This window comes from Ursus maritimus, unplaced genomic scaffold, assembly GCF_017311325.1.
Source record: "Ursus maritimus isolate PB19 unplaced genomic scaffold, ASM1731132v1 scaffold_19, whole genome shotgun sequence".
Lineage (NCBI taxonomy): Eukaryota > Metazoa > Chordata > Mammalia > Carnivora > Ursidae > Ursus > Ursus maritimus.
In genome coordinates this window covers 33,692,516-33,710,976 of record NW_024424341.1, presented here as the reverse complement: position 1 = coordinate 33,710,976, position 18,461 = coordinate 33,692,516, and the positions used below count along the sequence as shown (strand labels likewise).

Here is an 18,461-nt window from a genome sequence, read left to right as displayed (position 1 = left end):
TCTGAGACTTAAGTCAGGATGTATAAGTCAGTTTCTGCTGCATAACAAAACATTCCCAAACTTAGTAGCTTATAATAATATTATTTCTCTTGGTTCTTTGGATCAGCTAAGTGGCTTTGCTTATCTCGGCCAGCTCAGCTGGGGGTGGATGGCCTCAGAAGTCCTCATTTGCATGTCTGGTGTTTAGCTGAATGTTGGGTAGGGGTGTGTGTTGCTCACCACCCAAAAGGCTAGCCTAGCCTCACTGGCATGCTGTCTGAGGGTTTCTAGCAGCAAGTGAGATCAAGGCCTTATGTGCAAGCATTTTTCAAATCTCTATTTGTGTCACATTTTCTAATGTCTCATTGGCCAAAGCAAGTTCCATGGCCAAGCCCAGGTTCAACAGGTGGAGAAACAGACTCCACCTGTTAATGGAAGGAATGGCAGAGCCACAACACCAAGGGGCATACATACAGGAATGGGAAGAAGTGGCACTCACAGGTTTTCTCATGAACAGTCATGAGCTCTGGGTAGAATCTCTCCTGGGTCACTGTCCAAGGAGTCGGTACTGAGGTGAAGATGATGTTCACCTGGGTGTGGATATGTTTTCTGTTGGCAAGAATAATAAAAAATAATAGTAGCAACATTAAAAACAGTCCAGTCAAGTAGCTTTTACGTATAATCTCACACATAATCTCATTTAATCCTAACCAAAACCCTATCCAATAGAATAGCCATCCACCACATGAGCTATTGAACACTTGAAATGTGCCAGGTCTTAAGATATGCTGTAAATGTAAAATACATGCAGAATTTTGAAGATTTAGTTCCCCTCTCCAACCTCCCATAAAAAAATGTAAAATATCTAATTTTTTATATTGATTACATGTTGAAATGGAAGTATTTTGGACATATTAGGTTAAAGAAAATAAATTATTAAAATTAATTTCACCTCTTACTTTTTCAATGTGGGTATCAGAACATACACACATACGGCTCACACTGTATTTCTATTGGACAGTGCTGAGCTAGGTAATTATTATCTTGTTTTTACAGACAAAGCAACTGAGGCTCAGAGGGGTATAGCAGCATTGCCCAAGCCATGCAGCTAGTGAGTGGCAGCATGGTGAGGCAAGCCAGGACTGTCAGGCATCAAACCTGAGGCTCTGAAGCCCCCAGCAGATTCCATAGCATGGGGCATCAGGGCCTGAAGACACTGCACTCTGCATCTCTAGGGAAGCAGAGCCTCCCCAACCTGATAGAGGCTGAACCCAATTCATAATATTTCAAAGTCCTACCTGGGCCTGGGGTAAACTCTATTCTGCTCTGCTGGGTGCCCGAGAATGTTCCAAAATTTCCAGATCCTCATTGCATTTGGGGGCTTCTTACAGGGGTCTTCAGTTCAACATGAATCCCTAAGCCCCTCTCCTAACTCCACAACATCTGCAGCTCTACCTTGTGGGAGCTAGAGGTTCTGAATCCAGCCCTGTACATGCTCGGCATTGCAGGAGCCCTGGGTTGGGTGGGGCCAGGAGGGGGCCAGCCCTGTCCATGGCCCAAATCTGTCCCAGTGAGTGCTGGTTTCAAACCCAACAGTCTTCTGAGCTCTAAGGCATCCTGCTGTGCTGTCAAAATAAAATGGCATGTCCAGAAGCTAAGGTTCTAGTCTCAGCTGCTGCTAACCTGTGCAACACAATCCCTGCTCTTAGGTTTCCATTTCCTTCCCTGTTGCATTTATATTGATGACTGCCTTGATTGGTTCATGGAGTAAAACAAGAAATTACATGTGAAGATGCTTTGGGGGAAAATATTTAAGTGACATAAATACCCATGGCTTTGTTCTGCCCGTTTCTTCCTGCTTGCTACCATTTCATCAGTAAAACAACAAATGCTCAACGACACAATCTTCCGGACCCCAAATTTTAAACAACTTGCATTTGGCAAACTTGACTGTCGATAGCCCTGCCAAGACCTTTAGTTGAACAAGGACATTCCAGTAACAAACAAACAGTAGCTAAAAATTGGAGAAAATGGGACAAAATGCTAGTATTTGTCAACTCTGATGGTGAGGCGAAGGGTGTTTGTTATCTTGCTCTCTAGAGTCTCTGTGATTAAATTTTTTGATAACTGAAGAGAAACAATTATCAGTGCTTTACATTTGCAATCCCTCTGGGCACTAGCTGGAAGCAAAAGCCACTGGAATGTTTTTTCTTTCCAAAAGAAATAGATGGTGACACCTCTGCCCTCACTCCTCTCAACCCAATTTCATCTGTTTTAAAAACGTGTTGGACTTTGAAACTACCTGCCCACCTTCTTCTATCATTTTGTTAGATAGAACAAAATGTTAACTTTGGAGGATATATTTCTGATGCTCTCTTATCAGCACTAGCAGCCTCCAGGTAGAATTTCAGAAATGGCATGAATTTTAAGTATACAGAAGTCACATACCTTGTGTGAATGTCACTGTGCTTTTCTTTCATGTGTTTCTTTCATGCTCCTCCTTGGAAGAGAATTTCCTCTTTTTCTTGGGGACACTCCTGTTTCCCGCCTCTTCAGCGTCACTACCTGGTTCCTCTTTGGGGGCAGATTTCTTCCTCTTGGGAAGACTGACACTGCCAGCTGTCTCTTCAAGGTCACTACTAGCCAGCCCCTCCTTGGAAAAAGATCTCTTTTTCTTGGGTTTGGAGACAGGGACAGATGAGTCTTCCATTCCATTCTCCTGTGGAGTCTCCTGGGGCTTTTGCTTTTTCTTCTTTTTGGGTCTTTCACTTGTCTCCTGAAGAATGAAATAGGCGTGAAACTGTCACCCATTGTATGAACACACACAGCTCTATTAAAATTCCAGCAACTAAGCAGTTGGGGCAGAAAGATGTAGAAATGTGAAAGTTGCCCAGTGTTTCTGGGGTGGTTTTTAACAGACACTGGAAATCCACCCCAAGGGTGACTCCCACTTAGGGAGAATGTTCTCTAAGCCTGTGAAATAGCTTATAGAAAAGACCACGATAGAACCACCATGCCATGTTGCAAAGGGGACCCTGAAAAACTACTTGACAAACTGGGCACTCCATGAAAATCCCAGGCGGGGGACCCTGATGTAGCATCGGTGGAGACCTCCCTGCCCCAAGCCCCACTAGGAAAGGCTACCGCCTCCGACACACGGCTGAGAACGCACAGAGCAGGGGTTTACACTACCCCCGGTGGAGGACTCCTGGGAGGCAGCTGAGGACAGAACACTTGCCCAGGGACTGGGGGTGCTACAACCAGCTCTCTGGGCTCCTGAGCCAGTTCTCTCTGCACCTATCTCCTTCCTATAGAATCAAGAGGTAGTTGAGATGTTTCAGGTCCTTATTTCAGTCCCAAAGCCTGGACTCAAGACCATGGCTTGAGGTAGCACATCCTCTGTTCTGCTGTTGAGAACCCACATCCAGGGTCTTCACCCCGGGCTGAGGGCTGGACTGCCTACTGACCTCACACTCCTCTGGGGTACTGCTGCTGTTTTCTGAAGATGCGAGGGCCAGGGCGGCCAGCCGTTTCTTCTCCTTCTTCAGGCGTTTCTTCTCCTGCTTCTCCAGCTTCTTCCAGCACAGAACCCTGCTTTTGCTTAACTCCTTGTTAAGCTAAAACATAAATCAGATACCTCAGCTCTGTTGTAGACAAATGGCGTAAGTTGATTGGGGAGAACCCAATCTCAAATAGAAACAGCATAATAAAAGTCAAAGGATTTCTCCTTTTGAAGCTCCTTCTCGCCTTGCATTCCCCATGTCTTGTGTTCATTTGAACATCAGGCTGTTTTGCTTTACTGTTTTTGTTGTGGGAAACTTTCTATATTTCTGAAATTTATTATGCGCCTTACGGAACAATTTGCTAAGGTGAAATTTGTCCTTGTCCAGCGTTGAGTAACTTAGCGCCACCTACCAACATATCCTGGGATTGCCGTCATTCTTGGTTCTATTCAGAGTTGCCTCTGCACACAGCTGAGTCTTTAGGGGGGACCTCCCACGAAATCGGTAATTCTCAAGACAACACAAAACTTAGGGCGACCTAGATATACATAAAATGTTGGGAGGCTCAAAGGAATTATGTGTAAGGTGATGGTCACAAAGGACTGAAGTCTTTCAGGGGAACCAGGCAGGAGCAGTGGAGGTAGAGAAAGGGAGGCCATGGATGTGAAGATACTGCCACTCACCGATTTGTACATGCTGCTTCGTAGTAGACATTAATGGGATGCAGCTTTTCTTTAAAAAGAAAGAAAATGGAGAGGGGCGCCTGGGTGGCACAGCAGTTAAGCGTCTGCCTTCGGCTCAGGGCGTGATCCCAGCGTTCTGGGATCGAGCCGCACGTCGGGCTCCTCTGCTGTGAGCCTGCTTCTTCCTCTCCCACTCCCCCTGCTTGTGTTCCCTCTCTCGCTGGCTGTCTATCTCTGTCGAATAAATAAAAATAAAAATCTTTAAAAAAAAAAAGAAAGAAAATGGAGAAAAGCTCACATTTTTGATCTTTGCTCATAATGTCCAATTGTTAAGAATACCAAGGTCTGTGTCATTTTGTTAGTGTCACTCACAAGTTCCTAGCCAGACTGGTGGACAAAGCCCTCTGACCAGATCGGGCAGTGTGGTGGAATGGAGAGTGTAGGAAGCTGGAAGTGAGGTCTCCAGGGCTCCATCAGTCACCTGCATAACCTAATGTCTCAGGGCCCTTGTCCATATAATGAGGCAAGAGCCATACCTGGCTGGGTTGCTCTAAGGTTTACATGAGACCATGGCTGAGTAAGTATGTGGCATGTAATAGACTCAAATATTGTAGTTTTTTTGTACAATAGGATGGCATTTGTGCCACTTAGCCTCTTAAAAATAAAAGTAGTGTCTACTTCTATGTAATATGAATGTAATGGCAACAGTGACCCATTTTTAAGAATCAACTCTGTGCCAATTCTTTTCTTCTTTGTAGTTTCATTTAGTCCTTAAATTACCAAGTGACTATTAGCAATATTTAATACCCATCACCAGCCTATCCCATTCCCCCACCCCCTCCCCTCTGAAGCCCTCAGTTTGTTTCTCAGAGTCCATAGTCTCTCCTGCTTCATTCCCCCTTCTGATTACCCCCCCCCCGGCAGTATCTTAAACTAGTTTTTAAACTTTTTATTGAAGCATAAGATACATGCAAAAAAATGCACAAAAAGACACAGCTCAGTTCATTTTTACGCAGCGAACACACCCATGTAACCAGGATTCAGATCAAGAAACAAAACATGACCTATCTCCTAGGAATTCTCCTCAGGCCCCCAAGGGTATTGATTCCTACCACTATCAATCAGTGCAACCTGTTTGAAATTTCTATAAATGGAATCATAAAGTGTATTCTCTTTTGTGTCTGACATCTGTTCAATAGTACCTTTTTGAGATTTTTCCATATTGTTGTGCTTAATTATAATTTTTCTCATTCCTGTACACCATTCCATTGTATAGACATTCCTCAGTTTACTTATCCACTCCAGCGTTGATAGTCCTTTTGGGTGGTTTCCCATTTGGGCAATTACAAATTGTGTAGCTGTGAACCTTTGGGAGTTTGTCTTTTGGTGCGCACATGTACACTTTCTGTTGGGTTTGCAGCCAGGAGTGGAATTGCTGGCTCACAGCAACATAACAAAACGTTTAGTTGTGGCCTCCATCGCTTGTACTCTGAGTGTATCTTCCCTTTGCTGGCAGCAGTTTCTAAAACCACTTTGTTGTCTTCTCCCTTGCGTGAGCTCACCGGGAGACAAATCAGGAAACATCTGTTTCTCTGCCGTTTAGTCCTGGGTAATTTCAGTTGGCAGCAGAGTTCAAAGAATGGAATGAGTTGTTTCTTCCAGGCAGATCCCTGAAAAACAGCCCAGATTTTGCTATTCAAAACCATCCTTCACATGTCTCTAAAGAGACAGTGTTTCCTTGTTCTGAAATCTACATAGTCTGATATTAATAAAGCCTACTCCAGCATTTTTTTTTCCATTAGTGTTTGCTGGTGTAGCTTCTATACTTGTACTTTTAACATATCTTTTTCATTATATTTAAAGTGAGCTTCTTGTAGACAGTCTTTGGTTGAGTCTTGGTTTTTTAAAATCCCATCTGGTACAATAACTGTTGTGTTTAGACTATTTATAAGTAATGCAATTATTGATATAATTAGATTTAGGTCTACTATATTCTGCTATTTGTTTTCTCTTTGCCCTTCTGTTTACTTTCCCTCTGTTCCTCTTTCTTGTCTTCTTCTGTAGTATTTAAATATTTTTAGTACTCCATTTTAACATATCTATTAGCTTTTTTGGTTCTCTTTATTACTTTTTCAGTAGTTGCTTCAGGGATTACAATACACATACCCAAAATTTAGTTGTCTACGTGGAGTTAATATTTCAGTAAATATTATTTCAGTAAAATGTTGAAGCCTTACTGGCATATAGTTCCCTTTGCCAATCCTCCTTTATAATTGTCCTATGTAGGACCTTTATATACATTGAAAACCGCTTTCAACAGTCATACACATTTAAAGAACTTAAGAGGAGAAAAGTAGCCTATACATGTACCAAAATAATTAACCATTACTTGTGCTCTCCCTTCATCTCTGAATTTCCAGGTTCCTCTCTGACATCATATCCCATCAGCTGGAAAACTCCGTTAACCATTTCTTTTATAGCAGATTTTCTGGCAGCAAATTCTCTTGGAGGATTTCTTTTTCCTGAGAATGTCTTTATTTTGCTTCACTTCCTGGAGGACATTTCTGTTGGATATAGAATTAAGTGTTGAAAGTTCTTTTCTTTCAACACTTAAAAGTGTTGCCACTTCTTTAAAAAAAAAGGGGGGGGGCGCCTGGGTGGCACAGCGGTTGAGCGTCTGCCTTCAGCTCAGGGCGTGATCCCGGCGATCTGGGATCGAGCCCCACATCAGGCTCTTCTGCTATGAGCCTGCTTCTTCCTCTCCCACTCCCCCTGCTTGTGTTCCCTCTCTCGCTGGCTGTCTCTATCTCTGTCGAATAAATAAATAAAATCTTTAAAAAAAAAAAAAAGTGTTGCCACTGTCTTCTGACCACCATGGGTTTCTTAGGGGAAATCTATAGTCACTCACATCTCTGCATGTAATGTGCCATTTTTTTCAGCAGTTTGATTTTTTGATTTATCTCATTTATCTTTGATTTTCAGCAGTTTGATTACATATGGGCATGGTTTTCTTTAACATTTTTCCTTTTGGGGGTCCATGGAGCTTCTTGAATCTTTAAATGTATGTGTTTTGCCAAATCGGGGAAGTTTTCACCTATTATTTCTTCAGTATATTTTTCTATACCTATCTCTCTCTTCTCACTGGTACTCCAATGACACAAATATTTTATCTTTTGATATTGTCACACACATCAGATTGCTGATGCTCTGCTCATTTTTAAAATTTTTATATTAATATTTCAATTTATTTACTATCTGTTCTTCAACTTGGATGCTTTCTCTTGCTCTGTGTTCAAGTTCACTGATTTTCCTCTGTCGTCACTATTCTGCTATTGCAAGTATCCAGTGAATTTTTAAAATTTCAGATATTGTGTTTTTTTTATTTCTAAAACCTCCATTTTTAAAAAATAGTTTGTTTCTCAGCTCAGAATGTCTAACTTTCCATTCATTTAAAGAGGGTTTACTTTTATGTCACGGAGCATGGCTATAATGGCGGATTTCAAGTCTGTCTGATAATTTCAACCCCTGAGTTGTCTACAGGCTGACATCTATTATGTATTCCCTTGAGATTGGATCAAGTTTTCCTCATTTTTTGTATATCAAGCAATTTTGGATTGTATTCTGGACAATTTGATAGTAGGGTCTGAGACTCTGGATCCTGTCAAAATCCTCTGGAAAATGGATTTTTATTTTAGCAGGCAGCCCCCTCCCCCGCCACTCCCAGTTAAATTCAGACTGCATTTTATGACTTGCCTTCTGTGAGCAGTGGTTCCCATGTCCGTTCAGTTTCCAAAGCTGTTTGGGTCTGCCCCACTCATGTGCCACTCTAGGTGGTGTTTATGTTGTAGTTTGACTTCAACAAAGCCGTGGCTGTCTGTCTTTGGGTCTGTTTTGCACCTGCATAATTTGTGGGTGAGGTCATGGTTTGTGCTGGGTTGTTCATGGAAGTGGGGGATCCTTGTCTCCATATCTCTCCTTTTCAGGGTTCCCTCCACAATCTCCAGCTCCCACAGGTCTTTCTTCATCACTTCTCTGGCTAGAAAGATGGGTTTTCTCTTGGGGATTTGGTGTTTGCATCACCCTATGCAGTCAATGTAGCTCCGAGGGAGGACAGCCTGGGTCAGGGCCAAGGGAGAAAAAAGAGAACACAAAACAAAAACATATTTTCCCTGTGCTCTCGAGCTCATTGGGTCCCTTTTCCTGGTTCTCTGGCTAAACAGAGGGGATTTCTCTTGAGGTTTTTGTTTTCTTCATTCATTGTGCAGTTTCGTGACTCAGGCTACCCTAGGGACAAAGCCAAAAGATAAAAGAGGTTAAAAAAAAAAAGACACAAACAAGAAAATCCCATCTTTATGGATAATTCTTAAAGTTTTTACTTTCTTCCCCACCTGTCTGCTGTTGTTTACTTTTCAGAATCCTCGGGAAGATTTTTTTTGAAATCTGCCCAGGTTTTTTGTTGTAATCAATGGAAGAAATAGGCTATGGTGGGCTTACTCTGTGGTGGCTGGCACCAAAAATTAGGTTCCTGTTTTCCAAACTTTTTCACAAATATGTTCATTTGTCAAATGTTTCTCAGCATCCACTCTGCGCTGGGTGCTGTGCTAGGTGCCAGGCTTATAACCGAGAATTAGACAGACACTGTCTGTGTTGATGATCTAGAGGAGAAAAATAAGAGTGACTGAGCAAGCACACAAGGGATGAGTGTCACCCAGGAGAAGCAGCGAAGCTACAGCATTTCCTTTATAGGGAAGCTAAGGAAGGCTTCCTTGAGGAGGTGATGTTCAAGCTGAGAATGGAAGGAGCAGCATGAGTGTGAGCAGAGATGAGCAAGAACCTTCCCAGCAAAGAACAGCACACTTGCAGGCCTTGAGGCAGACAGGAGGTGGCACATTCCAGGAACTGAAAAGAGGTCTGAGTGGACACAGAGTTAGAGGAGTGTGGCAGGAGATGGGGGTGAGGTCAGGAAGGCAGGTCATGTGGGTCTTTACAGGCCATGTTAGAGATTTTTAACTAGTTTTCTTGGGAAAATGAGAAGGAAAACATACCCATAATTCTGATACATTTGGAATAGGATCCCTTCTTACATATGGGGAAAATATGGCTCAGATAGGTAGCCTGGGGCATAGTATTTTACAAATGAAGTAAGGACAACTAATGAATCATCGAGCCTTACATCGAAGACCGGGGATGTACTGTATGGTGACTAACATAATATAATAAAAAATCATTATTAAAAAAAAAAAAAAAAAACAAATGAAGTAAGGAAGACCCAAAGGGCGGGGGAGGAAAGGATGTGTAACCAAATATTCAACTCCCTGGCTGGTCACTTCTCTTTCTTCCACTCCTACGTGCTCCACACATCTCAATGTAACCTTCATGAACACCAACAGCTTGGTTGAGTGGCACCTATTTCTTCATTTGTTTGTCTTTGCAGAGCAGGGGAGTGTGAGGTGAGGTGAGTGCATGCGTGTGCACATGTGTGAATGCATGTGTTTGTGTGTCCCTAACACTGGTAACACTGGTAACACTGACTATTGCCGGCAGTTCATCCAGCAACGTGATCCACCAGTTCACAGCCCCTGGAGAATTCACTGTGTTTGCTGAGTGCACAACCACGGAGTGGCATGTGATGGCTCAGAAGCATGTGACAATCCGAGACAAGATGGAGAGGCTCAATGTGACTGGGTGTTCCAACCTGTCCAAGTCAGGAACCAGCCCTCTCTGCCGTGCTATCTTCGGGGACCCATTGTGGATTCAGGTGGTACTCGATGGAGGTGAGTCTGCAGAAATGGTCAAGGTCAAGGCAACCTTGATTTTCCCCAAATCCATCCATCTAACACCCAGGCTTTAGTAAATACTAACAGCACTCACGTATCGAGCCAGTTTTTTAGCTCAATAGCACCTAGTATGTGCTCGGAACTAGTCTAAGTGGTTTACATGTACTAGCCCACCCAGTATGTATTACTATTATCTCCATTTTACAGATGAAGAAATGGAGGGAAGGTTCGGAAATTGGCTCAAAGTCACAAGCCTCGTAAGCTACTCTCAGCCTTCCAAATGCCCTTTTTTGCATGCCCATAGTCCCATCAGAAGAACTGAATTTCCAAGTCACTTCTCGTTGGGGGAATTTGAATAGGACCAGGAGAGCTACCAGCTGGGCCTGAGGCCATCTCAGTGCGGCCAGCCCTGACCAGCTTGGCACAATGATGCTGCCCCAATCAGGACTGCTATCCAGTGACACACACTGCTATAGCCACAGCAGCTGTTAGGGTTGGTGTCTACTCTAATTAGCCAGTTTCTTTTCTGATTGGTCACAGAGGCCATTCTAATTGGCCATCATGTCCATTTTGATTAGGCAAGGTGTCCCTTCCAATCAGTCACAGCATCTATTCTGATTGGTCACAGTGTCCATTCTGGTTTATCAGAACATCCATCTTATTTGGTTGGGTGGGACCCACGCAGTTTCAGTTATTGAATACTCTGAGTATCATCCCTTTTCTCAATAGAGACCCTACCTACTAAGACCCATCCTCACCAAAAGCAGCATCTTTCCTGTAGGCACAGGTTCAATTTGAGATCTGGACAGAAGCCTGTTGAGGTAAGCCACATGGTGCAGAGCTGCAGAGGTAAGGACATGACTCAGTCCGACCTCGCAGCTCCTGGAGCCTCACTCGGCAGTGACTTAACAGAGCCACCGCAGGTCCTTAAACACGATACTCGTTTTGGTGTGCTTGTTGGCTGAAGATGGCTGCTATGTGCACCTGGGAAACCCAAAATAATCCTTCACTTATTTTTTCATTCTACAAATATAACTGAGTGCCTGCTCTTTGCCAAGTGTGGGGAGAGGGAGCAGTAAACATGAGACTCAGACGGCTAACCTTACTCTCGGCAGTATCAGCTGCATCGTCATCATCGCTCACACAAGAAATATACTCGTTTGGTTTCTATTGGAAAGAATCCTAATTTGGTGGTTTATATCAGATTTTAAAAGTCAACCACAATATTCAGCATCCAGTTAGGACAGCCAGCCCCAACCGTATGGGAGCCCTGTCTTAATGTGGACAGGCTGCGTGCTCCTGTGGAACAGGGTTCAAGGCAGTCTGCCATGGAGGTGGAAGGAAATGGCTTCACCTGCTCCTGCCTAGAACAAGACTGGGGGCTAATTGTCACACATAGTAATCAGCCATCAGCTTCGGGAGATGTTCCGTTTTTAGCCTTCCTCCCTCCAAGACCTACCCTGTCAACAAAATGTTCTCAAATCTTTATTACAAACCTTTAAGTTTACGGGTAACACATGCATAGTATAAATTAGAATGTGCAGATGAGCAGAGAGGACCTAAAAAGAAAAATCAGTCATGTACTCATTACTCAGAGATAATCACTGTTAATACTTGTGGTTGGGACTTATCCCTCAACAGGTCTTTATGGCTATACTATGTCCCTAGCTATATCCAGAATCTGACCTCAGAGCTTGAGTCTCAACTAACTCGGTACAATCTGCAGCATGGTTGTTGTCAACATTCTTAAATATTTCTTACCTTACATAGGAACTGGGGTGACTTACACTGCACTGTCGGATAACACAACCCTGGCTGAGTTCACCACGCCGAGTGGCCTGCTACCCTACAATCTGACCCTGGACCGAGCAGCCCAGCAAAGGATGGGCCCCGGGATGCACCACCTGGAGATCAGAGCCGCCAGCAACACCACCACCTCTGTACCCTCTAGAAACATCACAGTCCACTTCATGGAGCCTCTGTCGGGGCTACAGGCCTCCTGGGGTTCTGATCACTTGGAGCTTGGACAGGACCTACTAGTCAACGTCTCGGTGGCTCATGGCATCCCGGAGGGGCTGACCTTTGAAGTGGTAGGACTTAATGCAACCTTCTTCCATCAAGAAGAAAGCCTCGAGGGGCCATTTGGGATTTACCATGTGGCAGTTCCTCTTGAAGGTACCTGGGGTTGGTGGGCCCCCTTCCAAACTTCCCTCCTCTTCCCTTCCTGACTCAGGTATCCAGTGTCCTGCCAGCCAGTTTCGGTGTGTCCTGGTCACAAACCTGGTTCACAACATCCAGCCTAGGTCACAAGATAAGGAAGAGACATATTATCTGCCCTCATCGAGTTCAGAGTCATGGGGGTTCTCATTCTGGCACTTCTGACATTTGGGACTGGATCATACTTTGTTGTGGAGGCTATCCCACACATTGTAGGATGTTTAGCGGCATCCCTGGCTTCTATACACTAGATGCCAGTAGCGCCAGGCCCCTAAGTCACGACAATCGGAAACGCCTCCAGACATTGCCAACTGTCCCCTGGACAGCAAAATCTCCCCCACTGAGAACCACTGAAGGAGAGCTGGAGTATTCCAATTTTTCCATCATTTCTAGAGGAGAGTGTGGTTCAGGAAACTAGTCCATGCCCTTGGGGGAGAGAGAGAGAAAAAAACAAGAGTGGGAGAGGGAGGGAGAAGAGAGGAAGTGTCACGATGATGGCTGGAACAGAGATAGGGTGACAGACTGGCTGGCACCACCAGGGGAGGAGACCACAGCAGACATTTGCATTTAATCTGGAGAGAACAGAGAGTCCCTCAGGGCAGTGTGGTGAGGTCAGCAGGCAGGAATGTGAGGAGGGTCACAGAGTCTCCAGCCCACCCAGAACCCTGCCCCACCCCCTGGGGGTCCCTGGCCCTGGGTCTCAGAGGTATGTAAGAAAGAGGGGAACACTATGCAGGTGTGGGGCTACCATGCCCTCAGCAGCAGAGCTGGCAAAAGAAATAGCAGGTTAAATGACAGATTTGAGAAGAAAAACATTGGACCTTTGCCAGTCAGAGGTCCAGCCTGAAACAGAGAGAATCCAGAATGAAATGAAATGACAATGGAAAATATGCACAATATATAGGCTATAAATCAAATGCAAATTAATTTTGTCTTCTATGAAAGTTGCCTGGCAGGGGATAATAGATAAAATCTCTGCAGGCCCTGTAAGGTTTTGGCTCACTCTTAGATGATAAGTAGTCTTCTCCCGACAAGAAAAACAGATTTGAATGACTCCAGGGATGAAGGGGGTGAGGAGGAAGGAGAGGGAACCAGGTAGGACAGGAAGACCCTCACTTGGTGGCTTTGGCCCAGTCCTGGCTGGCCTTGCTCTCAGGGCCCAGCAGATGTTCGCTGCTGCCTCTTGTGGGAGCTTCTATGGGCTTTTGAAGCCCCTACTGTGTCCCTCAGCCTCCGGGACTGGGGTGATGCCTCTCCCTCAGCTGGCCACATCTGCCCAGCTGCTGCTTATTCTGGACCACCAACCAAGTCACTCTGTTTTCATTCCTGCTACCACTTCCAGCATGCCCTCTCCCCAAGACAAACATCTGGTCTGTAGGAAACTCTCACCTTTTCCTTGGCCTGCTACCAGTGACTGCAGTTGTTTCCAAATGCAGACCTTTCCTCCCTCCCTCTCACTCTACCCCCTGTCATAGACCATCCTTCAAGGGCATGAGTATAGAACTCTTCCATGGGGGTCCTCAACCTCAAAGAGCACATATCCGCTTATCTAAGGGTCCCCTCTGATGAGTTTCCCTCTAGACTTCAGAAGGTAGCACCCACCACCCTTCCCCATGAGGGAGGAGAGGAGGAATATACTCTTACCCCAAATAAGTCTTATAAATCCTTCTCTCTCTTTTCTACCCCTCAATCTTTTAAAAGTCCTGTCATGTCTTTCCTTCTGCTGGAATCTCCTCTCTAATTTAATGAGCACTACTTGTCCTTTGGACTTTAGCTTTAGCCCCTCCATAAACCATGATCCACGAAGAGACCCCCTGCTCTGTGTCCACAATGTCCCCATGCCAATTTCAACCATGGTTAGGCACTTGGTCTCCTGCATGTCTACTAGACTATAAGGACCTTGAAGACAAAGATCACATTTCATTCATCTCCGTGTCCCCAGAGCCTTGCACCATGCCTGGTATACAACAGGGGTTCATTAAATGCTCAGAGGATGAAAGATTCAAATGCTGACATCAGTGGATCTGAGAAGCATATGCTGGGAGAGCTGTCTCAGCATAAGTTAAACAATTTATTGCAACAGCCATAATTCTCCACCCTTTGCATTGCAGGCACCTTTCTGGTCACTGTGACGGTGAGGAATGCCTTCTCAAACTTAAGTTTGGAAGTCGGAAGCATCACTGTCACAGGCAAGGAATTTCTGCAAGGGGGTATAGAACTCGTGACCAGGAGTCTGGGGCATTGCATTTGCTTGCGATTCAGTGAGGGACTCTTCAGAACAAAACTCTGAATACTTACCTTGCTCTGTAGATGTTAAGGGACAGTGATATATGCAGTTAAACATTCAACCATTGTTACAGAATTCTAAAACATCCGAGTTTGTATTCGTTATGTTGCTTTAGGCTCCAAGCAACAGAAAGCCCAACCAAGGTGGCTTTAGGTTTAAGGCTTTATTATTCCACATACTAAGAAGTTAGGAGGTAAGCTATCCCAGGGTTGGTTCAGTGGCTCAGTGTCACCAGCAAGGACGAGGCTCACTCTGTTGTCCTGTTCTGCCATCCTCAGAGCTTCTGCCTTGTCCTTAGGCTTGCATTTCATCAACATGGCCACTGCAGTTCCAGACATCATATGTCAGCCCAGCATTATCCAGCAGCTGCACAAGCCCATTTCCCTCTCTGTAGCTCTTGTTACTAGGGGGGACATTTTCCCCCTCATCCCAACAATCTTCCCCCTTAGATACTGTCAGCCGGGGTCATGCACCCCAGCTGTAAGGGATTCTGGAAAGCAGGTATCCAGCGCCTCCAGCTTTGTGGGAGAAGGTGGATTCTGGCAACCAGGAAGAAGGGCGGGGTACTGGCTGCTGGGCAGGCCACCAACAGCTGCTGAAAGTTCATCGCAAATGTGTTTGCCAGGACTCTTTGAGTAGCAAGGGACAGAAAAGCAGTTCAAACTGGCTCAAGTCAAAGGGAAATTTTATCAACTCAGAAAAGTAAAAGTCCAGGGTTTAGGCACAGCTTGATCCAGTCACTCAATTTCATCAGAAATCTCTGTCTCCCCATCTCTTGGTTCTACTTAGGCTTCATTCTGATTCCCTCTTCCCGAGCAGGAGCAGGATGGCCCCAGGCTTCAATCTTTAACCTAGAGAAGGAGCGCCTCTTGGTGGATATTTCCAGAAGTCCTGAGGTTGTCTCTACTGGTCCAAGCTTGGTTCATGTTCCCTCCAGGACCCACTGCTAAGGCCAGGGGAAAGTAGTATTCAGTTTAAGCAGACCAGAATCATATGTCCATCTGGAACATGGTGCAGAGTCAGCTTCACCCAAACCAAGGACTTGAGAGTTGGGGAGGGATGGTTCCTCAGGGAAAATGTTACCTGTAAGTGCTCTTACCAAAAGAAGGGGGCCTGGACGCCGGGACAGGGGAAAAAACATCAGATGTCCTCCCTGCTGTCCGCAGCCCTCCTTTTCCACATATAGAATTTGAGGCCCAGAGAGGTTAAATGAGTTTCCAAAAGTCACTCAGTTAATTCATGGCAGGATCAGAGGCAGCAACTATTTCTCTTGATTTCTTCATTCAGGGTTACTGGACCCTCTTCCTTCTTAAGATTAAGAAGGTCCTCTGTGTCTGACATCGTAGCTTTGCTTTGTAGAATTTTACAGACCTTCGAAGTTAGAGTTCTCTGAATGAGAATTCATTGGGAAAGAATTTTTTAAAGATCAGTGGTACTCAGATCTTAAGACTCACATGGATCTGCCAGTGCAGATAAAACACATTCCTATCTTAATCGCTACCTTTAATCAGACATTAACATATTCACAGTTGAATATTTTCAGAGCATATCAAGTGCATGTACATTTTCCATTTTTTTAAACTTGATATACCAATACTCTTTATATATATATATATATATATATATATATATATATATATATATATATATATATATATATATATATATTACAAAGCAATGGTACATAAGCATAGCATTCAGCCCTCCTGGAGGCTTAAGAAATAGGGATTGCCTTTCCATAACAGGTGAGGACCTTAAGACTCAGAAAGAATAACTAACCTTCCAAGGTTCACATAGCCAGTAAGAGACCAATAGAGGACCCAGAAATGCACCATGGTGTGCTGAGGCCGGCTCCTAACAGCTTTTCAGAGCTGGTTCTGTCCATCTCTTGCTCTACATTCACTGAGGTCAGCTTGGTAGCTTGAAATCTGCCTTAGTGGGAATACTGGTGCCACAGAAATTAGCAAACACTACAAATCAGAGTTCCCCACTCCTTCCCTAAACTGATAGTTAAACATTAACAGCATACACCCACATGTCTGTCTCCAAATCTTGTGTGTTATCTGCATTGGCAACTGCCTGCCTCTTTCTTAACATCCAAAGAGGTGTCTTTAGTCCAATGGTGGACATGATGGTTTGGGTTTTTACCCATTTCTATGGCCTGAATGTTTGCCAAATTTCCCTAACCCATTTGCAAGACAGGTGGATCCCCTAGGGCATCTTGAGCATAACCCTGACTCTGCTCTTTGGCAACCTTATAAACAACCAAAATCTGATGCCTGTTCCCACTGTGCTTACAGCTCCTTCCAGTCTGCAAGAAACATCTGGAACAAATGCCAAGGAAAAGAATGTGAGTATTTGTTTTTTAAACACTTAACCTCACAAGAAAAAGATGTCTAAGTACCCTGCTTTAGTTTTGAGTTTGGGTTTGTTGGTGCTAATACCCAGAATACTAGGAAGCACAGAGGTTCTTCCATTTGAAAAGAGATCCAGAAGGAATGAAGTCAAACCAAGCATGTTCTTCAACCATAACAGTGTTATATTACAAATCAGTAGTAAGATACCTGGGATATGTACATATCTTTTAGACATCTTGAAAATTAAACAGCACACTTGAAAAAAATCAACAGGTCAAAGAAAAATACACAAGGAAAATTTAAAAATATTTCTGAGTGATGATAGCACAATCTATCCAAATTTGTGGGATACAGCTAAAGCAATGTTCAGAGGGAAATTTATAGCTATAAAGCTTAACTTAAAAAACAGGCCCAGGTTCCTTAGTTTTACAGCAAGACTAAGTCCTCAACTCCTTGCTGTTGACGTTGCCCGTGCACTTGTTTAATAACAAAGACTGTGCATCTACAATGTTCAAGGCTTGGCGTTAGGGACTAGGGACACAAAGGTGAACAAACAGCTGTGGTCCCTGCCTTCTTGGAGCCTAGTGGGTGAAACTACTGAACAATTTAGCATCTCATTAGGAATTGTGATAAGTGTCTAACTAGAAGCAACAGGATGCAGTGACAGCAACCGACACAGGGTGGCCCAGCAAATGTGATCAGATGAAGCCTCTCAGAAGGTGACATTGGAGTGGGAACCTGAAGATAAGACAGTCAGTCATGCTGGAAAGCAGAACAAGGCTTTCTGGGTGCACAGATATGAAGGCGCTGGGGCTAGAAGTTGGCCTGAGGACTATGGGGGGTAGAGCGTGTAGGAAATTACAGAGAGATGGAGAGAAGCCAGATCACATGAGGTCTTAGGTGCCAAGAAAGGGGTTTGGGTTTTACTCTCAGGCCATGGGAGACCACTAAGGGGTTGAGTTCTGCCATGTAGTCTCCTGTTACACCAGGCTAAGCCCTCTAGGCCTAGCCGTTTATTAGGTCCTACCAGAACTTACTCCAGGAGCACACCTTATACCTGCCAATCTCTCCTCCTAGAACCCACAGGCTTGCTCCTCCTCCTTCACAATAGCTCTGTGCCTTCCTCTGTTCCAGACACAATAGGAAACATGTCACTAGCTCCTTTCATTTAGTCCAAGCAACCCAGGAATTGAATGCTATCAAACCTTCACAGGAATAGATGTTCTCAACCTACTGCTTCCCTCTTACACATTCTCATAATCCTCTGGGCCCCCCCTCTCTTTAGCAGTTAGCATTCTGTGTTTTAATTATCTGTTTCCTTGTTTGTCTTCCCTCCCAAACTTAAGGGCAAGGCCCAGGTCTCTATTCCTGTATCTCTGGCAATCAAGCATGGGGCCTGACCCAGAGCGGGCTTTGTTAACGGCTGGATGCATGGTGGACCCTTAGCACTGAGCCCCCATTCAGACTAAAGTTACTTATCCTGTGATTCATCCCCAGAGGGCGGCCAGGAGGATCATACAGGGTCTGTTTCCATTCAACCTTCAGACTAAAGTTACTTATCCCGTGATTCATCCCTAGAGGGCAGCCAGGTGGATCATACAGGGTTTGTTTCCATTCCACACCCTATGCTGTGGCTAACCTTGGCACAGAGTGCTGTG

The 18,461-nt window shown here is 44.5% G+C and overlaps 1 protein-coding gene and 1 long non-coding RNA gene across 2 annotated transcripts in view; one reads left to right on the top strand and one right to left on the bottom strand.

Moving 5' to 3' along the window:
* The window catches only part of PKD1L2 (polycystin 1 like 2), an 88,895-nt gene that overhangs the window by 11,372 nt on the left and 59,062 nt on the right, over window positions 1-18,461 (top strand). The window contains exons 6-9 of the mRNA XM_008689744.2: window positions 9,710-9,939; window positions 11,713-12,117; window positions 14,271-14,348; window positions 16,747-16,796. Of these exons, the coding sequence (XP_008687966.1) occupies window positions 9,710-9,939; window positions 11,713-12,117; window positions 14,271-14,348; window positions 16,747-16,796 (763 nt within the window). The remainder of the gene's footprint in view (window positions 1-9,709; window positions 9,940-11,712; window positions 12,118-14,270; window positions 14,349-16,746; window positions 16,797-18,461) is intronic.
* LOC121103444 lies at window positions 7,895-15,830 on the bottom strand. Its single transcript, XR_005835646.1, has 3 exons — window positions 14,458-15,830; window positions 12,096-12,241; window positions 7,895-8,449 (listed from the first exon to the last, which is right to left on the bottom strand). It is a non-coding gene; the product is annotated as an uncharacterized LOC121103444 (long non-coding RNA).